Source organism: Scleropages formosus, chromosome 7, assembly GCF_900964775.1.
Source record: "Scleropages formosus chromosome 7, fSclFor1.1, whole genome shotgun sequence".
Classification (NCBI taxonomy): domain Eukaryota; kingdom Metazoa; phylum Chordata; class Actinopteri; order Osteoglossiformes; family Osteoglossidae; genus Scleropages; species Scleropages formosus.
In genome coordinates, this window is record NC_041812.1 from 5,763,201 (window position 1) to 5,789,964 (window position 26,764).

At 46.4% G+C, this 26,764-nt stretch overlaps 1 protein-coding gene across 3 annotated transcripts in view; it reads right to left on the reverse strand.

The window, feature by feature from the left end:
- Positions 1-26,764, reverse strand: part of nrbp2a (nuclear receptor binding protein 2a) — a 48,617-nt gene that overhangs the window by 15,754 nt on the left and 6,099 nt on the right. For 2 of the 3 annotated variants that reach the window (XM_018757733.2, XM_018757735.2), the window contains exon 2: positions 13-135. In XM_018757733.2, coding sequence (XP_018613249.1) covers positions 13-135 — 123 coding nt within the window. Of the gene's footprint in view, positions 1-12; positions 136-17,895; positions 18,190-26,764 lie in introns of those variants that run through there. The other variant, XM_018757734.2, reaches the window with a different exon arrangement.

Consider the following 26,764-nt stretch of genomic DNA (forward strand, 5'->3'; position numbering starts at 1 on the left):
CACCGGCTCTACCTCCAGGGTCTTGAAGACCTTCTTGTCGGAGAACTGCACTTCGTTCCACACCACCTCCACCCCCTCCTCCGTGTCCATGGCCAGCGACGCCGTCTCGATGCCAGGAACATTGCCCTGGCTGACCTGCAGGGAAGAGGAAGAGTTCCCATTGTTGTCGACTTCATTCATTGTCTGGGTTTTTGTGCGTTGATATTCAATTTGTCCTCCAGTGGCTCATTAAATGGAAAAAAATATCAGCGTCAATCAGCTTTTTTCCCATCAGCCTCCAATAGTCACAATAATAGCAGATGTTAGACTTATTAAAGGATCTAAATGACATCTCTCTTTATGAGGCACTACAGACACATAAAACATAATACAGGGCTTTGAGACTAAACATTTCTAAAATATGCATATGCAAAGGTACTTTAAAATAAAAACTGGTTACTTGTTTTGAAAACCACTGCAATGTAATAATCTAATACCACTAAACAATCCTAATACATTTTATTAAAAGTGCAATAAAAATATTGCAGTAAGAAACTATGGGCATTTTTGCTTTCGTGGGCATGACTAAAATATGCTATAATAGCGCAAGAAAATGAAACCATCTACATTTCGCTGGGAAAAACAACCGGCAGAACCTGGGTCGGTTTTAACCCAACACCTCACCTGAAAGTCAACCGAGTTCAACAGAACAAGGTCATGATAACAGAATAGGCAGAACTTGCCAGAGGTACACAGCACAAGGCAGAGTATTTAAAGCTCACTTCAGGGAAAGACTTTATACAGATGACTGAGTAAACACAGCGATGCAGAAAATAGGTGAGACATTCCACTGCGCAGGGAAAAAGAGAAGCGGACGGGACGGCGGCCTGGTAGAGGACAGAATGAAGGAAAAAACAGCCCAAAGGCAAGAAAACTGCAGTCCATACCATCAGGCAACTTTGTAAAAATCAAGGTTAAACACATGAATATCCTGGAGTCTGGAGTCACGCTTACAACTTGTATGTAAAGACCCTGCAGGTCTAAAAAAAAAAAAAAACAGTCTTGGAACATAAAGTTGCAATAATTATTAATCACTGAAATATTCTAGAAAAATTGAGTGTATCATTTATGAACGATCATGACAATCTAGGACACTGCAGAGAAACATGGTCAACTTTTACAGTATAGACACCAGGTTACAGATCTCAAACATGTCTTATAGAGGAGTTTTACCTGAGACTCGGTGAGTGATGTTTTATTGCATTAATAATTAACACCCAGTTGTCCTGCAAATGGCACTTTAAGAGCAAAACCCACACACACACACACACACACACACACACTGAAACCGCTTTGTCCCAAGCAGAGCTGCAGCGGACCGGAGGCTAATCCGGCAATAGAGGGCGCAAGGCTGGAGGGGGAGGGGACACACCCCGGACGGGACGCCAGTCCATCACAAGGCACCCCAAGAAGGACTCGAACCTCAGACCTGCCAGAGAGCAGGACCTGGCCAAGCCCACTGTGCCACCGCACCCTCCTAAAGAACAAAACCCCTGTCCTGAAATGGAAAAATATCCATATATTTTACACAGAGCAGCACGTTCATTTTATAAAATACTTTGTTTGGTGGTAAATACTCCAGTTTTTGGATAACCAAATCGCACCACGGGCTCCAACCGTGACGGGCGCGCAGTGGGAGTTCTGGGCCTCTAAGTCTGACAAATTATCTCAAGGGCTACTAAGGTATTCTGACAAATACCACGGCAAACTCCAGCAGTACCAGCAGTCTATCCGTCCACTGCTGAATTATCAGCCCCATTTGCACAGCCGGGTTCCTGGTCAGTCCATACACACGTACAGTTGTCACTTCAGGACCCCAAATGCTCCTATTTCATCCAAATGGTGATGTCCTCCAGCTTCCAGGCTCCGAGAGGCACTAAATATTATGAAGACTCCTTGGATGTCAATGTTTGGCACATATTAAGATGCGGAATGACCCCCCAGTGTGGTGAGAAAGCTGAGTTCTTGGGGTTCAAAACCCAAAGCTAACAAAAAATTGTGTCATTATGCCCAAAAGCTGCTGCAGGAACGGGATTTATGCACAGCCTGAGCTGGGAACAGGGGCAACTGGGGACACGCATTCAGCAGGACAGGCCAATCGCTGCTCGCCGTTCCATCATCCAGATGGGATCTCCCCCTCCAGACAAAGTGACCTCGGTGTGTGAACCGTGCAGCCGGATGCACGGAGCGAGAGGCTCTCCCCACAAACACAGAACAAACGTCTGGACAGCGAACGTTACACAATGTGCATGTGCACGAAGCTTCAAGTCGTGCCGGACGAGGACGGGCAGGGGGACGGATTCCAGCGACCCGCTACATACCCTGTACTCCTCACACCTCCGCAGTGAGACCATGCACATTAAGAATAGAGAAGTTTACCTTGTAGGTTGTTGGTTCAAACCCCAAGCAACACCCTTTGTAACTTTGAGTACAAAAATTAACTAAAACTGTTCCACGAAAATATCTATTTCCATAAATGGGTACAAATTGTTCAGCTGCACTGGATGGGCATGTTGGGGAAATACTAATTTACATTTACGTTTATTCATTTAGCAGATGCTTTTGTCCAAAGCGACGTACATCTTAGTCAAAGTACAATTCATGCATTACATTGAGAGAAAGCGACATAGCTGTAGACACGTGACTCAAGTAAACCTAGTATGTTACCTACTACTTGCTGCACCGAGGTTCATCGTTCAAGGAGGTGCATAAAACACAGGACAGACAAATCCTGTTTATTATCCTGATTGTTTATTGTGAGGTTGGCAGTCTAATTACTGCTGCACTGGATTTATCCATTAACCTGTTCCTCCCCATAGCCCTCAATCAGTGGTCCGTCTCAGTTCTAAGTGACTATTTTTGTGCGAGAGTTTTAGCCATAGCCGAAATGAACATGTCATGATGAAGCAACTTAAACGATCCGAACAGCCCCAATATATACTGGTGTGAAAGGAGCAGGCAGCCACCAGTCTACATTCACATTAAAAACTTTCGATGACTGGAAAACTGATGCTACAAGTGCGATGTATGTACTCAATGTTTTGCCATGTGGGCTCAGCTGACAAATCGAGTGCACGCCCAAGAGTGTACAACCGAGATTGAACGTTGGCCTCAACCTGAGCTGTTGTGCAAGATTATTTAAAAATTTAAATACATTCTCCTGTTGGCCTGAATGACCCCAGTGGGTCCGAAAGTCCAAATTTCTAAATGCACATACATGCCTTCTATGTCCTCCAGGGAAAGAGGTTTGGGCCCCCTAACCCGCAGATGATTTCACAATACCTGGTGTAACCGTGGATGCGGTAGTCATAAAACATCTAGTAATTCCCTTCCCAGATGCCTGAAATGTAAAATGTGGATTTGAATAAAAACATAAGCATGAAACACAATAACTGGTTTCAATGCTTTAAGTAGAGTGTTACACTAAACGCACAGTGAGAACCACTGGACCATTTCCTGGAACTGAGGTATTTTGCCCACTCGTGGTCACGGTCTAATATGTACCGCACACACTGAAAAAACAAACTTGGGTCTCTGGGTTGCACAACAGCATCTGGAAGTTCGTTCCCTCCTTGCACATCACTGGTCACTTCTGCAGCAACAAAAGACTGCCAGCACTATGTATACCGAACCAAGAGCATTTGTCGTCCTCCTTCTGCTGGGATGTCCTTCACAGGCATATTGGCTTTGCTCTGGCCTTTGACACAAAGACGTGACAAAAAGTGGTTGGAAGAGACAGGAAACCTTACTGCTGGGAATCCCTACCGAGGTAACGGAGATATGGCGGGATATGACTCGGGGCTTCCGCTTCTGTAACCGCGATTACAAAAATGACCGTTCAGACCTTTTATTGCATTACAACACAGGCGTACGGACTAAATGACCATTAATGAAGAGACTGCACTATATTGTGTAATGTTCGTGCCAACTTGACAATCTGTTGTGTCAGGGAGGTATTTCCAATGTCTTCATTGCGCAAGAATTCACTGGTGTCTACTGCAGTACACATTTCAGTAATCAAATATATATTTCTGCAGGGTGTGGTGGCACAGTAGGTTTTGCCTGTGCCTGCTCTCTGGTGGCTCTGGGGTTTGAGTCCCACTTGGGGTGCCTTGTGATGGACTGGTGTCCTGCCCTAGGTGTGTCCCCTCCCCCTCCAGCCTTGTGCCCTGTGTTGCCGGGTTAGGCTCTGGCTCGCTGCAACCCCACTTGGGATAAGCAGTTTCAGTCAATGTGTGTGTGAATATATATTTCTGTCATTTAAGGATTTATTTAAAGCAATTATTGGGAAGGACACAAAACAAGGAGATAAATGATTTGGGAAGCGAGTGCCAGCAACAACAGCTTTGTGGTGGAAATGAGTTGCGAGATCAGCCTTGTGAAATCCTGTAATCCTGCCCGCACATAATTGGCACATCTGACGGCCCCCAAGGTAATTTACGCTCCGTGAGTGGACACGTGTCCTTCATCTTCACCTCGCACGGATATTGAGAAGTACGACCTTTCTACAGACTGCTCTCGGTGCACGCGCCAGCCCTTGCGGTATACTTCATACCACTGGCTCCCTGCGCCTTTTGCTTCCAGCCTGCATCATTGACAGTGCACACGTGTGTGCCGTTCTCCCTTACGCTTGGCACAGCCCTACGTCATAATCTCCATATTTCATATCCTGATACTTTGTGTGCGCTCTGTTTGTTATCAGAGAACATCCTGATCTTCCACTTCTGGGTGCCGACAGAATCGTTCGGGCAACTGTTCAAACCTCAGCTGACATTGACTGAACGGGGGTGATGGTCGATGAGACTGATACCCTGAACCAATTAAGCCGCTGTTAAAGGTTCTGTCTACATGGTGCACACCAAAATAAAAAAAAAAATTAAAAAAAACTGTGATTTTTCGTGGAGGGTGCGGTGGCGCAGTGGGTTGGACCACAGTCCTGCTGTCCGGTGGGTCTGGGGTTCGAGTCCCGCTTGGGGTGCTTTGCGACGGACTGGCGTCCCGTCCTGGGTGTGTTCCCTCCTCCTCTGGCCTTACGCCCCTGTGTTCCCGGGTAGGCTCCGTGACCCCGTATGGGACAAGCGGTTCTGAAAGTGTGTGTGTGTGTGTGTGTGTGTGTGTGTGTGTGTGTGTGTGTGTGTGTGTGTGTGTGTGTGTGTGTGTGTGTGTGTGTGTGTGTGTGTGTGTGTGTGATTTTTCGTGTTACTAGTTCCATGCACTTGAACACACCACACATTTCATTCATTCACTATCTACAATCGCTTGCCTGCTGCAGAGTTGCAGTGGTCTGGAGCATACCCTGGAAGCACAGGATGCCAAGCTAGGTAGGGAACACCCTGGAGGGGATGCCAGTGCATATCTATTCTGGCAGCTCTCCTGGACACTGAATGGATTGATGGATTCAACTCCCACGATGTACCTGTAACGTCCGCTGACGCTCCGCTGGCATTTCATCTTAAAGTTCACAGATAAAGAGAGAAGACACCAGGAATTAAGTCTCAAATTGAGAACTGTAGGGTGAGTTTTACCTCTGGATTCCTCAGGGAGAATATTTCATGTTGGAATTTGTTTGCTTAGTAAATTTGGTTTGTTTGACTGCGGTAAAAAATGTGTACAACACCCAGACTTTGCTGCCCGAATGTCCTCTGCAAACACACCCTAGTGCGATTCCACCTCAAACTCTCTGAAAGTCAAAACCATGAGTCAGCGACTGATATGGAGCTCTCAAGGGGTAATGGTACATGAAAAACCTAAAAACCACTTGAAAATATCACAAGAACACAAGCAGTATTAACTACGTTTGGCCTCACGTCTATGCAGGGATCTGCAGTAACACCGGGCTAAAGCCAGGACCACAACAGCATTTGTCTGGACCTCCATGTTGACTAATCAACAGAAACACAGGTTGCTTCTCACCAACATTTTTTTTTTATTGCCGCAGACAAACAACCCCACTATACCTATAGGTTATGAAAGATGACTTCAATTCCATATCTATAAGCAAGCTCTGATATGATGCCCAAAAGGCAAACATGCTGACATAGCAGGTCTACACATACATTCAAGATACACAGGACAAGACGTTACACCCCATGCGTATATTAGAACGGCTGTACACAAAGACCCAGTCCAACCCACATCAACATGAAGCCACCAAGAACAACATCCAGCATTGCCAACATATATCTCAATGACTCGAGAACAAGAAGCTGAAGTGCCTTCTCTAACCGACCAACCGACCAACCCAACTATAGGGTACCAACAAGTGGGCACCTCCCTTCGTCGGTGTTTCACCGAATTAGGCCCACGACACCTACAGAAGGCTCAACGATGCAGTCTGGCGTCCTGAACCCACCCCCCTCCACACGTTACATTTATATTTATTCATTTAGCAGACACTTTTCTCCAAAGTGACGTACATCTCAGCGAAAATACAAAAAGTGCATTACATTAGGAGAAAGAGAAACAGCTGCAGACATGCGATTCTTAAGTAAAACCAGTTTACTTTCCACTTGATGCACTGATGTTCATCACTCGAGAAGGTGTATAAAATTCAGGATAGATGAATCCTGATCACCTTCCTACAATTTTTTTTTTTTTTAAGGTTCACAAACATTTACATACAATGCAGGAATAGCGGCTGTGTAAAGGCTTATCCGGGCACGATCATAAAGTTACGGCGTATGAACATTTACACCGTATATGAGCTGGAGAGATCTTGGGCGAAGAGAGTCCGGAAAAGGTGAGTTTTCAGACCCTTCTTGAATGTAGACAGAGTTTCAGCAGTTCTGAGTGAGAGGGAGAGGTCATTCCACCACAACAGGAACCTCCGTGCTTTACCTTTCGTGCACGGGACCACCAAGCGAGCAGAAGTAGACGAGCGAAGGGGTCCCGTGCACCGGTTGGGGTGTAGCGGTTCATCAAGTCTTGTAAATAGTGGGGAGCAGTTCTATTACTATGTATATCTATTACATTAGATGTGTGGAAGCTCTAATGTCAGATGCTGTCAGTAAGGTTGGGTGCCTAGTTCATTGGGGGATGGGGAGCTCGAGAGGAGCCAAGCGAGCCTGGACCGAGCACGGAAACCGAAGAGCGTCTTTTGAACGGCGCGGTTTCCCCCAGCAGCGCTGCGATTTGACCGACCTGTCCACGCCCCCCGTGCCGCAGAGGTGACGCGGAACAAGCTCGCACATGCAGTGGAACACGTCTTTGAAACGCTGCTTGGGAACCCCGTGCTGGCAGGACGCACAGCGACTACACCCAACCCTCAGGGAAACGCTACAGAACCTCCTCCAACCACCCCCGCCACCTACCCCACGCTATAATAAATGGCAGCTGTGGTTATACCACATCCTACAGTGCAGCGGAAAAATGTATGAACTATCTACACAGTCCTGGCGGATACACTAATTGTCACTGCCAGCATCCAGTGAACCACTCTCGGGGTAAATGCCTGAAGAAAGTTCCGGAAGCGCAAACTCCCTTTTTTTCCTAATTAAGTACCGCCCTACAAATAACATGTTGACAGCAAGGACAATATTTTACAGACTGTAAACATGTTTCTGAATACATTTATATACCAGAAATGCATTTGTGCAGTAAATATAGTGATTAGCTGGGTTCGTACAAACTCGGGACGCTGGTGCGTATGGTTGTGTGAAGGAGCACATTCTGTGGCTGTCTCGGAGTCCGAGCCTACGCCTTAACCGCTAATAAACAGTGCCGCCCCTTGCTCCTAAAATACCAAACATTGCAAAGGTCCAGCCAGGAGAGCCGCCCGCTGGACAGCACTCGCCCCCCCATCGCCCCACCTGGGTTCCTGCACCCTGGCACAGGTAGCGGCTTTGTTTCGACCAGACGTGCCCACCAGGACAGAAGCTCGCCCACGCCATACATCGATCCCGCCCGCGCCCTGGCCACTTGGCATAACCGAAGGCCCCCGTGCATCGCGGGAAGGCGATGGCACCAAGACAGCTTGCTTCTCCACACGCCCGGAAAGGCGATCGCTTCTCCGGGGAGACCTAAAAATGAGCAAACCTGGGGGGAGAAGCAGAGCAGAGCCGTACGATTAACGGAGGGGCGGAGGAGGGAGCGCTGGGAGTTCGGGCGAGGGCTCCGCTGCACGCACGCCTCCGCTCGAGGGCACAGACCTCACTTTGATCTTGCAACAGCGCTAATGTGCCATTGAGGCAGGAAACCTTCGTAACTGAGCGCCGACCTGGAAGTAAAGAGAAGCGACGTTTACGGCCACACCGCACCCGGCCTCCGCAGCACTTGGGCAGCACGACCCTGCGATGAACGAGGCTGTTCCACAGCAGGGATTTCACAAGGCTGATAACTCGCAGCATCTGGCAGCAGCTTGTAAGCATGAATTCTCCCACGTAGGAGTTAATCTTTAAGCAGCATCGCGGCGTATCAGCTAGGAAAGTGGACTAACAACCGCAGGGCTGTTTGCTTAAATTCCAGTTAATTGCTTCAGCAAACGTTCAACGGTATAAATAGAGAGCAGGTAATGTAAACCTTCCGAGATACTTAGAACCAAGGACGGGACGCTGCTAAAAGGTTGCCCACTGCTTGCCTTAAAAATTTCTAACGTCTGAGGTCAACGCCCATTTAAAGCGCATGCAGAGCAGCCCAGCCGTGCACGAGTTCCGTCGAACTTGCGGCGGAGCAAATTGCCGTGGGACTGGAAAGACCCCGAAGATTTACATCAATGAAATGAAATGAAATAATAAATCGGCACTAAAAAGTCAAAGTACAGCTCACGGTGACCTTTGATAACAGCATCACGTCGCAAAGCACAAAGTGGGACAAAGTGAAGGGAACGCATGAAAACCAACACAACAAAGTGTGTGTGTGTGTGTGTGTGTGTGTGTGTGTGTGTGTGTGTGTGTGTGTGTGTGTGTGTGTGTGTGTGTGTGTGTGTGCGTGCGGGGGGAGGGGGGGTACCGTGGGACAAAGCTACTTGGCTTTGAGGAAGACTGACGGCGAGGCGGCCGGAGACGCAGCGAGGGCCGACGGCAGTCGGAACAGTCATCCATTATTCATCACAAATTCAGATGTGTGATTAGAGAGACCTGGCACACCCAGCCCTGGGGACCAAGGAACCACTCATTTACTTCATTCTTCAAACAGCAGCAGCATCCAGGGATCGGGGGGTGGGGGCTTGACACCAGTGAGAGGATTTACAAGTAATTAATTAATTAAAGGAGCACATATAGTGTCTATCGCTCATTTACTCGTGCTTCGTAACTAGGCCTAAGCGACCGCGTAATATCTGCCTGCGTCGCCATACGTTTCCCGCCAGAGAAGCTCACAAACGCACCTAAGGCCGAACGATTCCTCCGCTGACCGGATCTGCTTCGACCATCTCGAGAGGAGAGGTGACCTCGCACAGGCTCGTACCCGCAGCTCCGCATCAGCGTTAGCTCACCCCGGCCGAGAAGTCGCCGGCAGCACATCAACGGCAGCCTTTGTACCGGCAAACCCGGGTCCAACGGGACAAAAGGCATTGTATGCCCCCGCCCCCCTCTCCCCCCGAGCCCTCCTCTTCCGCCGGGGGGACAGCGGCCCTCCTTGTGCTGTGTGTCAAAGGTGTCACATCAGATGAAATGGGATCACAGGGCTGGGCTTCAAGGCTTCTGACATGTCGCCAGGGTGCAGGGCAACAGGGACAAAGAATGAGAACAAGCACAACTTTAGAGGCTTTTAAAACCCAAGCTGCCCCGCAGCCCCACCTGAACCGTTTATTTTTTGAAAGCGAGGGAAAGAGGGACCACGATCCTGCAATAAACACTCGAGACTCAAACAGCTGTGCCTGGCCAGAGATCAGAAATTCCACTGGAGATGTAGCAGCTGCTAGTTTCCTAAAAACAATATTGTATTAAACGCGAAATGCACCGGGCGGCACAGTGGCACGGCGAGTAGCCCTGCTGTCTCACAGCACCTGGGTGGTGCGGGAGGATATGGGTTTGATTCCCACTTAGCCTGTGTGGGTTTCCTCTGGGTGCTCTGGTTTCCTCCCACAGTCCAAAGATATGCTGTTCAGGTTCCCCCACAATGTGTGATTGACAGAGAGTGTGTGTGTTCCACTGATGTATGGATGAGTGACCCAGTGTAAGTAGTGTATCTAGCAGTGTAAGTTACTGTGGTGAATAAGGTGTGTGGGATGATAATGCTACATAGAGTTTATTGGAAGTTGCTTTGGACAAAAGTGTCTGCTAAATAAATAAATGTGAGTATTAATATAATAGAATAACAGTAAGAGTAACCATGTGAGCTAGACTGCACACGCGGTAGATGTATTATGTCACCACAAACACATTGTCGTAGCCAAGAAATATTTGTTTCACAAATGCTTGCTCGCATTTTGGTGAAGTACATGAAGCACGCTCTGTATGATGCGTTAACCGGCTGAGAAACCAGCACAGGCGTTACATACCCATCCTAATCGACTACACAACACGCAGAAGCAACACTGAGACTGCAGATCCCCATCCAGACCTCCTCCAGTTCAAGGGAAAGTGTGAGCCAAGTCTGGAAGGGAATCTGAAACATCCCAGATCCAATTCCAAGACCAGATTTAGTAAAAGACAATAAACATAATCCTATTTATAGCTTGCTCTTCTTGTTAAGTTGTAACTCTTGGGCAGTTGGAGGATGGAGATGGTTACGGGTTCTGAAAAGAGATGAGTGGTTTATGAGAAAATGTGGTGTCCTCTTCCTTCTTTTTCTCAAGTACATTTCAAAGGAATATTATGTTTCTTTAGGAAATACATCAACTGGTTCATTACACAAATAAACAAGAAAAAAAATCAAAACCTTGTCCAATTTTATTGGCAGATTGTCAGAATGAAAGCTTTGGGATTTTTATTTCTTCTGAATAACAATCAAACCTCTAATGACCACCGATATTTACATTGATGTACTTAGACACTTTTCTCCAAAGCAACTTCCAACAAACTCTATATAGTGTTACCAGCCCACACACCTTATTCACCGCAGTGACTCACACTGCTAGATACATTACTTACACTGGGTCACTCATCCATACATCAGTGGAACACACTCTCTCTCTTTGTCATTCACACACTGGGGAACCTGAACAGCATGTCTTTGGAGTGTGGGAGGAAACCAGAGCACACGGAGAAAACGCACACAGACACGGGGAGACCATGCAAACTCCACACAGACTGAGCGAGGATCGAACCCATGTTCTCTCGCACTCCTCAGGCGCTATGAGACAGCAGCGCTACTCACTGTGCCACCATACCGCGCATGTATATGTGGAACAGAAATTGTAATGACCGTCTGGGGACGCTGTACTGCAGCTGCCATTAACCAGTTCAGGACAATGAACAGATGATGCACGCCTGATGGTCGGTGTGCTCTTCGGGCCTCCCCCTCCCACTCAGAACTGCTGAATCTCTCTTTACATTCAAGACGAGTCTCAAAACGCACCTCTTTCAGACTCGCTTCTCTCTGATCTCTTAACCGCATGATAAATGAGTGAATGTTTAATCATTTTTTGATAAGAAATTGTTTTATAATGGATAAACCTATATGCAGCTACTTGTGCGGCGCATACTGGTCCATATGGTGGAATGTGAAAAATTTGCTTTACTTCAGAATCACAACTGCATCCAAATCTGTCCTGCTCTTGATGTAAAGCACTTTGTATCGTTCTCCGAGATGTACGTCGCTTTGGAGAAAAGTGTCTGCTAAATGAGTAACTGTAAATGCAAAGAACACTAGAAAAAAGCAAAAGAGCATGAAGAGAATACGCCCATGTGGGAATCTACAACTTCCTCATCACGGTGTGTAACACGTCCCGCAGCGATTTGTTTCTACTGGCCACATGGAGCACAGATTCGATGGATGTGCCCAACAGCTGCGCGGAATCTTCCATCAAGGAGCACTAAATCCGCACTGAGCATCGTTTCATTTCTGTCCCACTTCTGCGCCGGAGGTGACATTCCAAAGGTATTACCTGTTATTTCATCTGAAGTGAACTATGGGAAAATGAATGTCATCCCCCCCCACGCCTTCACCAAAAATTCCTTCACACACATATATGATACACAGTGAGTAGAGCTGCTGTCCCACAGCACCTGGGTGGTATGAGAGGAAGGGGGTTCGATTCCCGCTCAGTCTGTGTGGAGTTTGCACGTTCTCCCCGTGACTGTGTGGGTTTCATCCGGGTGCTCTGGTTTCCTCCCACACTCCAAAGACATGCTGTTCAGATTCCCCCATAGTGTGTGAGTGACAGAGAAAGAGAGTGTTTGTGTGTGTGTGTGTGTGTGTGTGTTCAACTGATGTATGGATGAGTGACCCAGTGTAAGTAGTGTACCTAGCAGTATAAGTCACCACGGTGAATAAGGTGTGTGGCCTGATAACACTACATAGAGTTCACTGGAAGTCGCTTTGGACAAAAGCATCTGATCAATAAATAAATGTAAATACAGTAAATATATACACACACACTCTCAAAAACAGATGTACCTAGAAGGAAACATCACTTTGTGAAAGAAAGAAGAGTCTTTTGTGCTGCTGAAAATACTTTAGTGCCTTCAAATCAAATTCGCAGTCTTAATTACATCAGACACTATCTTCTCTATTTATCTCTGGGGGGGGGAAAAAAAAAAAAAAACACCCTCAGAAACCTTTACCGCCCTTGTCATATGTTGGCAGTAAGGCACCTTTCAAACAGTGAACACAATGAAGACCAGCATCCAGCCCAGATTATAATGAGGAATGAAAGGACAGCACAGGGAAGGCAACTGGGTTATGTAATTCAAGTCGGAAGTGTGCGTAACGAAACCATGGGGTCGGACCGGACTGCTTATATAACAGCGATCAACTCCACCCCCAGCCCTCCGCCAAACAGGAAGCCACTACGTTTCAGGAACCCGATAATCCTGATGACCTTCTCATAAACCTAGAGGCCATCTGCTTCTCCCCACATAAGACACATGCTTTCGAAAGAAGCCTCCCTGCGCAAACGCATGTGTCGCATTAAACATAGAAATAGTGCAATTCTGATGCCGGGAAAAGTGCGACACACATTATTGGAGATTTCAGAAACTTTGGTCGCTTTTACGCAAAACAACAAGGAACTTCTGTACATTACATTGTAACAGGCTTCTCACAAATTAAGTTCCCTGAATACACGAATTAGAACCCCGCGCTATACAGATTGATTTCACTTCACATTATATTATTTCACGTGGATTAGTCAGTCCAGTCTGACCGATCCCTCGAGTCATAACTTTGCATGTAAAACCTTAATTTGTCGGACTGCGTACTTAGCAATTTGATATTCGTCACCAAAACAAAGGCAGAAAGCCGAAGGCAGACCCAGAAAGCTTCACTACTAAGTTGACATTAATGCAAAATACATCCAGAACCCCAATCAGACAGCACACAAGACCAGGAGTGCAACCCGCAGCCTTACAGTCCCTTGGGCCTTGGACCACGTCCCCCTCCCTCAGCGCTCATATTCTTCTGGAGTGCAACTGTGGTTTCTATATGAGCCCTCTTGTTGAGCCTCTGACCTCACCCTAAGGATTTCATGAAGGTCCATCACATTCCTCATGTCCATCTTCAATGTAACAAGCCAAAACTGAATGCCCTTTGACCCCTTTGTGTAAGACATCAACCCCTATTGTGTTAGGAATGCAAAGACAAACAGAGAATCTGTCATAAAATCTAAGCACACTTTCCCCTCCTACAGTTAATCCAACAAAAAAGCTCTTGATACATTTTCTTATTTACTTACACTTCTAGGTTCTTTTTCTTGCTCTTGTATATGGGTAACATGAGTGTATATGGGTATGTATATATATGGGTAAGTAGTGTATCTAGCAGTGTAAGTCACCGCGGTGAATAAGGTGTGTGGGCTCATAACGCTACATAGAGTTTGTTGGGAGAAAAGCATCCGCTAAACAAATAAGAAAGATGCTGGGACCCAAGACATCCCTCGGAAGCTGGGGTCCCTTTTGGTTGCCGCAACACTCTCCTGCCAACACCGTAGAATGCTCAGTGTCAATGTTCTAAAGTCCATCCATTTGGGGATAAAGTTGTTCTGATGCAGTCAAGGCACAAAGTAAGTCAGCTTTTGAAGATGTACAACATTCAAGAGATTTCAACAGTGCAAAACTGTATCAGGAAACTTTTACCCCTGAAAGGTTCAGCAGCGTTTAATGATGGTTCCCAAACCTGTGCAGCTGTATCACTTCATCAGATCTAACACTCTGACAGGTTTAATCAACTGTTCTGGATTGGGGCAGTGAAGAGAACTCAATGTTCCTGCGGTTCTTGACATTCCCCGATGTTTGCGTGAGCCAAAGCCAGTGGCTTTCCCTCCACGACCTGCTAGGTGAGGACGAGCGTTATGAACCGACCTAGAAGCATGTGACGGCTGGAATATGCGAGCTGTCATCAAAAAGCAATTTGGGGAAAACCGCCTCGCGAACGATAAGCTAATCTACTCATCTATCGAGTCGCTGTGCCACAACTCCCTCGTTTTCCCCTCTTCTTTATGAATGCGTTCATTGTTTCGAGGAGATCCAGCATCCAAGGAGATAAGAGGATACTTTTGGGGGACATGTTTGTGGGCTAGACACAACTGCTCGAAACCAGTCGTGAGTCTTCATGAAGGGCTAAGAACTGCAACACTGTGAAATGTCTTCTGTGAAGCTCCATTCCACCTCAGCTTATTAGGGGGAACCTTCAGAATTTCAGTACAGCCAGATATTTTAACATGCGTAGTCTGCGTGGCCGGTTCTGCAAAGAAAGGCGCCGTTCACTCCATTAACGTGCGAAGAAATTGGATTTAAAGCAAATATGTACAAAACACTGACTGAGGGAATGACTAAAGGATCGATGAAGGACAAACATCCTGATGGAGGAAGGACGAGGACTGATGAGTGGCTCGTTTAACATTTAAAATACAATACAGACACTCCTCACTTAACGACCGAGTTCCGTTCCTACGACTAGGTCGATAAGCGAATTGGACGATGAGCGAGGAGCCGCCCCTTACCAATATTTCAAGCATACTGTACTGGTAGTGGGTTTGTGTCAACCATCTTCGGATATTGTTTTAATGTCACCTTTGCACCATTTATAACATTTTTAGTATGTTTATAAATGCTTATACAGTAGTGTCCTTTTCGCCGACATCTTGTACTATGGGGTGTACAATAAAGTACAAATTTATAGACGAAATATGTAGTCTTGGAGATTGCGAACGCTAGCGTAGTGAATACCGACCGACTGCGGGAACAAGACTGAGAAAGGGTGATGTGAGATGAGATGCTTGACGCTGAGACGCTGCGCTACCGTTTCCACGGCCAAAGTTCTCATACAGTGTACGATACCGACTGGTCGGAGAGCTGGTCGTAAGTCCGCACGGTCGTTAAATGAGGAGTGTCTGTAACACACACACACACACACACACACACACACACACACACACACACACACACACACACACACACACACACCATCTGAAACCGCTTGCCCCATACAGGGTCGCAGGGAGCTGGAGCCTAATTCAGTAAGACAGGGTGAAAGGCCGGAGGGGGAGGGGACACACCCGGGAGGGGACGCCAGTCCATTACAAGGCACCCCAAGCAGGACTCAAACTCCAGACCCACCGGAGAGCAGGACCCGGTCAAACCCACTGCACCACCACATCCCTGCCACATACAGTTCAGCTTTTTAATCTGCATTATCCTAGTGCAAATAACTGTCGAGTCAAGCCTACGTTTACAGTCAATTGACGCATATTAACACGGATGAAGTGACATATTATAACAGCTCATTCTTGCACGTGGACCTGGAGGGTATAGAAACTCACATGGAGTCTAGTGATTCTAATGAAAATACTGCTGTATGCATCCAGAGAAAGAGGAGCAGTGTGATTCCAGAGCACACAAATGTATCTGTTACCGTGGTTGTGTGAGGGATGTGCTCTGCAGGGCATGCCGTAGTTTTTACAGTGGTTTTTGCTGTGAACCACACGATCTATGAATCTGGCATTTTCGACAGCACTTTTTTCCAGCAATAAATACAGCGAAAATTCCTTCTGCTTCACCACCATGAAATCAGTGGCTGAACAGTGTAAAAAACAAAGGAAAACACATGCTGGAGAAAGAAACATCTCCATATAGATAACTCCTCTTAAGAAACAGGATAACCAGCAGCACAGCGGTTAAAGCTGCTGCCTTTGGATCCAAAGGTTGTTGGTTTGAATCTTACCTACTGCTATAGTACCCTTGAACAAAGTATTTACCCAAAACTTTCCAGGGAAATTACCCAGCTGAATAAATGTGTAAGTAACTTAACACTGTTAGTTGCTTTGGAGAAAAGCATCAGCTAAATAAATGAATGTGAACAAAATGTTAAAAAAATGAAAAACCTCTATGAAATTCTGTAGACAAAGTTAAACTCCTGACACTGCTCTTCCCTTTCTCCCACATCTGAAGCAAGAGTCTATAGGTCTTCTAAGGGAAAAGATAATGCTGTCTGACTCTCAGAATGCAGAGCAGTGTAACAGATCAGGCCAATGATGTGTGTGTGAATTCTCCATTTCCAGTGTTATTTAGTGGCAGACATGCAGATGGATGAGAGCAAGACAGTCAATATAGCACTTAACAGCGATTACGGAAACCCACACACAACAACGGCTATGTCTATAGCCGCTTGTCCCAAGCGGGGTCACGGCAAACCGGAGCCTAACCCAACAACACACGGTGCGGGGCCGGAGGGGGAGGGGACGCACCCCGGACAGGGCGCCAGTCCACCCCAAGCAGGACTCGAACCTCAGACCCACCAGAGAGCAGGCCTTGGCCAAACCTGCTGTGCCACCACACCCCCCAAGGACATTCACATGTAATCCAATTTTAGATTTGAGGAGACAGAAGTATTAGGCGTCAATAGTGTGTTTAGGCAAATGTATAGTGTACTTTCCATCTGCATTAAAAGTCCACTGGACAGCTCGCACCCGGTGCCTGGTGAGGCTGTTGAGCCCATTGTATGGGCTACCAATGAATGGCGAGGGTGGAGATGGGGTAGCGGTGGGTTGCTGGAGACAGCATAACCTGAAGCTTGGAGGGTTGAAGGGGTTTTTAACATTTGTTTTATGATCAACAGGTGGGTGGAGGCACAGTTTGGTTTAATACGGTTCACTTGAAATTTCATTATTACCCCTCAGTTGCTTGAGTCCAAAGTGAGTCAATAGCATATAGGTATCAAAAGCATAAAGTCTGAGGAAGGCCCTGCAGTAGGAAACTTGAGCAAGATGTTTCACCAGACTTACTCCAGTAAAATACCCAGCTGTGTAAAGCGAAACCATCAAATGACTTGTGAATAAGACCATTGCCTACGCAACCGTTTTAAAGAATATTAAACAGCTTCTTCGGAAGAGACTCGGCAAGGTTATTGCAAGACCGCTGTGGAAACTCAAACTCTGACAAGTTACCCTTCCCTGGGAAGGTCAAAAATATCATGTGAATAAACCATAGAGTGGTCAGATAGATTGAGCCCATGAAAATGTTGTAAAAATCCATGCCGTTAATCCTCACGTTATCGCCCCAGATCAACACGGAAAGAGTACTGTGTGATTCCTGAGCGCTGTAAAAAGTACCGGCGCTGTGGCTTTGCCGTTCTAATTAACTGTCTGTTAATGCACACCGACGTCTATCTGCCGTGTGTCACGGAAATCTCCTTTCAGTCAGCAAGGGACACATTAAGCCCACAATGACTTTGCAAGCCATGCTCCGGGAACCACGGTATCATGATACCGGTACAAAGGTCAAGTACAGGACCACTGAAACTCAATACATAAATACTCACAGTTGTAAACCTGTCCTGTTGTTTGACCCGGACAAGATTTCTGCCCCTGGCTCCAGTTGACACCCCATACCCTCCATGCCAGATGCCAACCAAGGGTCTTTAATTCGGTAGTGCAGGAAGCTGAGAACAAGAAGATTTGGACTCGAATTCAGAGAGGAAAAAGCACAAACACACTTTCACTTCCTCCTCACTCCAAAGTTCTGTAAACTACGTACAGTAAGCAGGTCACTGGAATTGCAGTTTTAGAACCCGGGACAAAATTCTGACTGGAGTTTCTTTAAACGGAGGTCTGTCTGAAAACCATTTCTCATCAAGGTTGCTTTACAACAAGCCAAGGAACTCGGTGGTGCTCAAAACCCAAGACAAGGCAAGTATTTCATATTATATCGCAGCCTAAAAACTATCCCGTTGAGAGGCTCAAGCCACCTTCATGGCATGAATATATAACTGGAGCTCTGTGCATAAATATGTCACATGGACAGAATGGCTCCTTCTACCGACTCTGAATGTCTTCACAGAGCCAGTTAACCTTTCCACTCCTGCTTTGCTATTTATGGTTTTGGACACAAACGACTGTTTTTTTTTCTAGGGCCCCAATGGCTTTTAGAATAATTAACTGCCGAGTTTAAGTTTGGAAGCTAATGGAATTCAGGGTTCTTCTGCGGAAAACCAAAGCTCTGTGCATGTATGCGTTTGTGTATGCGTGTGTGTGCGCATGTTTCAACTTGTGGTTTAGGTTTCACAAAGCAGTACACTATGCAACCGGAGGGATCGGTTCAAAGGCTGCAACATGTATGAAGGGTATTCACTCTATGCAAATATCTGTTAATGGACTCAGAAAACCCCTTACATCTGAAGCCTCATGATGACGAAAAGAAATATTTCCAGATGGGACAAATACATTTCCTGAAAAGTAAATTAATAAATGTTAATTTGTGACCGTCACCATTACCACCATGCTCTTCTTTCTGGGACGCATTTGTTCAGTTTGCCCCTTACCTAATTTGTGATGTTGATCTGAGATGTTAATCCCAGCAGTTCAAGTCATAATGGTCAGCATGCTCTGCTTTACCATGGTCTTTGCCGCAGTGCTGTAACACTTGGAAGATAAGAGGAATCCCAGAACTCCTTCAATGGCTGACAAAAAACTGAACCCAGGTATTGTCATTAATACAAGCTTACTAAAGAAGACAGCAGTGGATGCATGCAAATATTTGAAAAGACCTAGAAAGGCCCCAGTGCATCACCTTGAGCCTTGGTGTGAGATTAAAGTAGGGCCTGGGGAAAGTCGCACAACAGTGAGAGACCCAGGATGCTGTTCCTTAAAACACACACTGTAGCGCGCTCCAAAGCTCTACCAACTCTTGAAATCACACACACACACACACACACACACACACACACACACACACACACACACACACATCGGCTGAAACTGCTTATTCCAAGCAGGGTCATGGCAAACCGGAGCCTAACCCAGCAATACAGGGCACAAGGCCAGGGGGAGGGAGGGGACACACCCAGGACAGGACGCCAGTCCGTCGCAAGGCACCCAAGCGGGACTCAAACCCCAGACCCACTGGACACTGCAACAAAGAACCACAGGAATATAAGAAGCTGCGAGTAGGTCTCTTCATGCACACTGTAAAATATTTTTGCTCTGCCCGGAAGGCTTCTCGCAGGGTCTCAAGCGGTTGAGAAATTCTACTGATGAGTTTATCTAAACCATTTCCATTATAGGTTCCACCAACCCCAGTTCAGTAAGACCACACTCTCAGCCCAAAGCGGCTGGACCCAAGACCAAAACTGATCTCCGCACCACCCTCTCCAAGGACTGAGACAGTCCACTAGAAGAAACTGAAAAGAAAGGATGTCTCGTCACTTTATGCTGTCCAGCTGCAGCACAATGCAGTTTTTTTTTAGAACATGGAAATCCATATTGTGCAATTTCAGCAGATACAGCTGCCTGAGCATCACCATGTGGCCAATACAGTTCACCCAGGGCGAGCAGCAAAGGTTTTAACGGGGCCTGTTGAGCATCTGGTCGTCTCAGTACATTTCCAGCTGGGTGGAGGGACAGAGCTTCGTCTCAGCTGCAGCTGGGATTAGAATCACATTTAATAAAAAGTACTCACACAAAGGGTATGGCCTCCACCTCAAAAAGGTAGGAAAGTGCTTAAATTGTTGAGAATGAAAAAAAAACACTGATCATGTAAAATAGTCTAACAGCAGCTGATGTTGTTGTGTCTGCTGTGCCAAAGGCAAAGAAACACTTTAAAACTAATGGCAAGGTCTCCTGGCGTTACCTCTGCATATTCTATATAGCTCTTATTAAAACAGTTTGCAGTTTCATACATTCATACATACAGTTTTATATAACTGGAAACCCTCACTTCAGCATCACTCATGGATGCTACAGAAGGCAACCTCTGGGACTTGAACCTCCAACCTTCAGACCGCAGTTCTACCACAGCTCCTGTGGTACAGCTAACAAAAATCCACCCAACTGGTCCTAAACAAAAATATTGAATTATAATAAGAAAATGCTGCACTTTTGAAGCTATACCAGTCCAGCAAGTGCAAAGACACACTGTGAACCATGCAAAAACACACGTACCATCCCGAGCCCCACTGACTCAGCAGCGGGGATTTGTCATGACGATGTCATAACTGTAAGAATGATGGGTGACATGTAACAACCTGGGCTACAAATGTCCTCCCTTTTTTGCCTTTTCAGTTATAGACGACTCCATTCACACTACAGCCTTTCACCATTCACCCGTCCAAAACACTGAGTCACTCCAGGAAGTGACCAACAAACCTGCAGAGCCTGCAAGAAAGAAAAACTTTGTCAAAAAAATCATCTCGTTGAGTTTTAGGACTTATTTATACACATCTGCATAACCACCAATCCATCCATTGTCGATAAATGCTCATTCAGTACAGAATCACAGTGGTCTGGAGCCTATCAAGGAAGGAAAGATAGGGTGTGAAGCAGGAAACATCATGGATTTGGTGGCTATTATATTTGCATAAGCCGTAAACAATCATTTATTTCCCCATAATATGACATAATAATAATTACATTCAATTTATTTCAATTCAATTAATTTTATTTTTATAGAGCGCTCTTCTCACGCAGTGACACAGAGCGCTTTAACACAGGCAAGAGGCAAGAAAAACAAAGATGACATCTGACTACCAACTATCAGAATGTAATACTTTTACAGAGCTGTAAGTATGCCTACTAGCCATGGTGGAAAGGAACAAAAACTCCCGACCGAAAATTGAGGGAGAAAAAACTTCTGGGGGTCCAAGGGCCAGTGGCTGCCCACCCGTCCTGGGCATTCTAGATTACATCAGATGGTTTGTTTACTTCAGCATATGGCTCCTTGAACTCTCCACAAGTCTTGATATAAACAAATGGTGGTTCCCCTCATTCTTCATTAAGAATATCAAGAACTTAAAAAATTCTTACTTTCCATTATTTTCGCCCCAACTTTTTCAGACCAAACTGCATATTACACTTTCCTGTTGGAAAGTTCACATCATAAGCACCAAGTGTGTGCCATGAAACATTTATGGACAGAGTGCAGCTCCTGTTACGGACACACGTGGAAGCCAAAGGCCGTTTGGGACCCCGGACTACATTCTTCCGCAGAGGAACGCCAATTGGCCGAGAGCCTCACCTCTGTATCCAAACAAAAGCCAACGACTCATAGGTTCCTAACATTATCCCCATGCACTGTCCTGAAGTCCTACTGTCCATCATGGATTGACACCATTTACTTTTTGGGGAAACCCAACTGTTGGTTGCAAACCAGAGCAATATACTTATTTTAAGTAAATTAATCTTTGCATGGATGTTCTCTTTGCATGTGGAAACCAGAGATGATGCCATGTGAAACCACCCAGGTGCCGAGGACAGGGGTTGGGTGTCAGCGAATGGCAGGTGGACTGGAAGAAGGTCTTACCATGAGGTGATGACCACACATTCAGTTCTTTGACTAAATGGCTCAACATGCATAGGCCAGCACATCAGTGAGTTTACAGTGCTTCTGCAGAATCTACAGAACTACACCGCTGGCTGGCAACCGTGAGAGTGTCATACGTGTGAATTCTGGCCGCATCCTCGTTGTGAAGAACACCATGCAAATACTTCAGTCTTGGCCAGGACTACAAGGAGCTGGAAATACTTACCTCCCACATAAAGTTTTGCAATAAAAAACAAATTATTTCTCTCCAACTTAGAACAAAATTCTTGGTCATGCACATAACTGCATAATGTATACAGAAGTCCAGGCTCAGTCCAAGTTCTGGACCTGAGGGGTGAAGCTTGGGAAATTGGGACCAACTGGTTGGTTGCTCACACTTAGCCAAGTGTTTAACAAGCACAATTCCTGACAGAGTACACTGCTCCAAGAAGAGAGTGGTTTGAAAACCCAGGCAGGAAAGACAGACCTGCGAAGTCAACTCTGATTATTCAATTCAAACTCTACACAGAGAATCCCGTTTGTCCGTTTGCTCCAGCTTTGCACTTATCTTATGCACAAAACCAGCAAAAAGTTTGAATACGCCTGCTGGAGACTAGTTTGGTGTCACAAAGCATCTGACCAACAAGTCTGATGAGGAAATGAAGCAAAATGCCTTGCCAGCTCTTCTACAGCACTTCCCAGAGATGCAGGACACTGGTGTGTTGCTTTGCTTTCTTCACTCTTCTTCCGGTCTATCCCATACAACTATTGCCCATGTTGTCCATTTGGAGTCAACATTTTGGGGGTCTGATCCCATTGTTCCTATTTGGATTAATACTCTACATTTTACCTTGGACCCAAAGCTGTGCTGAGCTCACTAGCACGAGCGAGGAATACAAATTTCCACCTTCAGAATCCTCCCCACTTCAACTACTCTGGACCCTTTAAAGAGGAGAACTCATGGAAATTTTTACTGGCCTTAAACAATGCGACAGGTTCACACTGAACGCCAAGAAGCTGATTCAAAAAGAACTGTTCAACAGTCCAAGTTGGCTGATAAGTCAGCAGCAGTGGAAAAGGAGAAGAAATAAATGTGAATTGATCCCACAGTAGAGGGGGGTGCGGTGATGCGGCAAATTTGGCCGGTGCCAGTTGTGCGGCGGGTCTGGGGTTCGAGTCCTGCTTGGGGTGCCTTGCGACGAACTGGCGTCCCGTCCTAGGTGTGTCCCCTTTCCCTGCGCCCTGCGTCGCCGGGTTAGGCTCTGGCTCATCTTGACCCCACGCGGGACAAGCGGTTGTTACACAAAGCACAGAGAAGCATGGAAAATATAATAACGTTAATGATTAGGCTTTGGATTTACAAGCCACAGAGTGGTCATAAAATAAACAAACATTCAAATGAGCATTTGCAGCCACAAGACCGTTACAAAAGAGCAGTGCCATTGTTGCAATACCACATAGCTCTTTCATCAGCGTTAAATATTTTACTACGGCAAGCTGTATACGGTGAAGTATAATGGAGAGGAAGCCCAACAAAAACAACATTGTACTTCTTCCAGTCTGAAAACCAGGACCAGTGTTCCCGATCCAAAAGACCTTTCCAGAAGCAGTTAACTTAGCCAAACAGATAATTAATCCCACGAGTACTATACGCGCATGGCTCTGCGCGTCGTCCCAGCTTCACGGTGCGCAAGGGCTGCCCTTTTCTAAGAGCGGACAGTTCAAACGTGGCCACTTCGGGAGCGTAAGGAACTGGACACTTTCCAAGGTGTCTTGGCGCGGTCGGTCACGAGGCTCTTACAGTGCTCATTAAAAGACACCCTGCATAGAGAGATGGGGATAAGGCTGGACTCCTGCCAGGGTCCAGAGGGTAAACTCCTCTTCATTCACACTGCCTGCTTTGGGCTGGATGCGCTCCGCTGCACCCGGAAGGTGGTCAAGATGGAACCGCAGCCACGGCGTGTCCGACAGCCGCACCGTGACACCGCCGCTGCGGCACAGGCGTCAGTCTCTGCGATGAGCCCGTTTCCCAGCGACGCTCTCATTCATTCCCCGGGTCGACGGAAGTATATCATCATTTATTCATTTAACTCATGCTTTTCTCTAAAGTGATTTATAATGCTGAGCTACTACCATTGCTTCAACTTACAAGTGGATATGCTGTAGGGTCATTTTATTGTGTCACTGCAGGATAAATACCCGGCATAGCGGCAGGTGGGATTCAAACTCGGACCCTTGGGGTACAAGGAAGCAACTGTACCCCACCGCTGCCCCTCATGCATTTAAAAAGTACCAAGTCAACAAAGGAACAAAAGCAGGTGATTACATTTACATTTATTCATTTAGCAGACGCTCTTCTCCAAAGCAACGTACATATCGCGTAATTGAGGCCAATAATTAATCCAAATTTCACAAGGTGGGGTCAGCACGCATCATGGTAATTCCATGGCTTCTAGAACACCAGAAAGGCAGACTAAGCCAAGAGAGAATGATTGGGATGTGACTCACGCGACGGCTCCCACGCAGGACTAGCGCACGCAGGCCTAAACTCGCAGTCCACCACACCGTCTACGAACCGGTCGCTAGGGGACCCCCCGATGTTACAAACATGCCTTCCGTTAAACCATAAGCACAACTGAGCGAGCTGATCAAGACCCCGATGACCACTTGACAACCTTCAACTGTGCCGATGACGAGAACGGACACGTGTTCAACGGCTGGGGCTTCTTAAGGGGAGGTTAAGGAACGGCTTCTCCAAACAACTTCCTCCAAAACTACAGCGTTTGGTTCACTTCTCATCACTATAAGCACTGCTGAGACCTTCTAGCAGCACTTCCCCTCCCACAGGAATGCATCGGTTACAGTTGCAGTTAGGAAGAATGAGGGTGCGGTATTTCGCGAACCTTCTGGCCATGTCCCACCTCCATGTTCAGAAAATGCTCACCACGTGTCTCCGTAGGACTGGGACGCAGCCCACAGCGATCCGCATAATTACGCCCGTGAATACTGCTGACCCATTTATGTTTTACAATCACTTTCAACTTCCCACTGGGGCAGTATGTTGCCTACTGCTGTTCCCCAAGGAGAAGCATTCCAGTTACTCTTCATTTCTAAGTATATCATTTGAATGCATTTTTCGAGTGCCCTCGGCAGGCAGACAGCAAGTTTGGACAGAGCTGTGTAACAACTGTTTATACCCTCATGGCAATAACAGAGCATGATAACAAGACACACCTGCTGCAATGAAACTGTGCCTTTTGACAACACGCACTGCTGGCCAATACACAGAAAGAGCTACACTTTGAGTTTAGGGCAACGACCCGTTCCGCATTTAAAGTCGTCCGCTATTTACTAGTCACACGGTACAGCAAAGTCCTCTACGGGTTGGTTACGCCACCACCGTCTGCTCGGATGAATGACTGAGGACGACAGTTAGGGCGTAGACACGTGTTCCGGATTCGAAAAGCATCAACCAAAACTGAGTCATTTCCTCGCGATCCAGAAAAAGCCAGAGGTACAGAACTCCTCCGTCTGGCTGCCATGGACAAAGGCCACTTGTAGGTGTTCCTGATTCGGACATCGAGAAGGTACAAGTTAACGCATCGATTTAAGTGTCCTAATAGGTGGCAGAGATGTGAAACTGGTAGCGACTATAAATTAACTTGTGTCCAGAAGAATTTACTTATTCCAGAGAAATTACAATGGCAGTTTCCTTTATTGCCGTCAACGCAAAATGTTTAACTGCTTTCAAAAAAAAAAAAAAAAGATGGTCTGTTGGAATTATGTCTGTGCAAGTCTTGCAGCAACTGCACCAAAAGACACCAGCTGCTCTGTGTACAATAATTCCCAGCTGAAGGTTCATTAATTTTGCCGCTCGCCGCTCTCCTCCGATGAGGTAGGATGTTACAGCTTTAGTCGGTCACGTGGAGAGATTCCCCAGACGCCCACATTCGGAGGAATACGACACGGAGAGAATATCGGGCCCCGGTGGGGAGGAGAGAGACGGACCTGAAGCGAGTTGTCGGTCAGAGGACTGCCTCCAGCAAGCCCTGCATCGGCAGCTCGAGAAACAAACGTGGCTCGATGGGGCATTCTTGTCTTTCTGAGGACAAGCAAACCGCCGGGAGGACGGAGATTCGCATTTCACAACAGCAGAGTGAATTTAACATCTTCTTCAGATAACCGGGCACTTAAAGGGCATCCCTTTGAACAAGATAAAGGTCAACGAAGGTGTAACCCTTTGAAAAAACGCTCACCAATTTTGGGGTTAGTCATGTTGAGTTGAAATCCGCTCTTACTGATGACATACGGCTTCTGAAGTACTGGGGGGGGGGGGGGGGGGGGGGGTACAGATATGGTTCACCATCACCTTCTTCCGCAAAACTCCTTAGGGTGCAAACTCCATATGGATAGAGCCCGATTCGAACCCTGGTCCACAGCCAGAGCTCAGTTGCTATGAGGCACTGGAGCTACCCACTATGACACCAGGCCACAGTGCACTTCCAGTGTAATTTACCATGTTTCACGATGGTTTCAATCCCACTCTGAGAGGCGGGCAGGTGGCTGCTCTCTAAACCACCCCCTCAATCCACACAATGTATCTCACCTAAGAAAAAAAATGAATCCCTAGCCAGAGTAAGTCACACATGTTATATTTTGGGACAGGACAATTGACACAAGACAATTTCTTTGAATAAGGGCACAAGACAGACTCACTGTCCTATTATTGTTATTACTATTATTATCATCATTATTAAGTCACTAACAAGGGCTTTAAAAATCAATTTGAAGGATTTTGGAATCATGACCATTTCACAGTAAACATAATAGACTATTGTGAACACTTTAGCAAAACACTAAATTACACTCTACAGCTGCACAAGAACCCCAGAGTG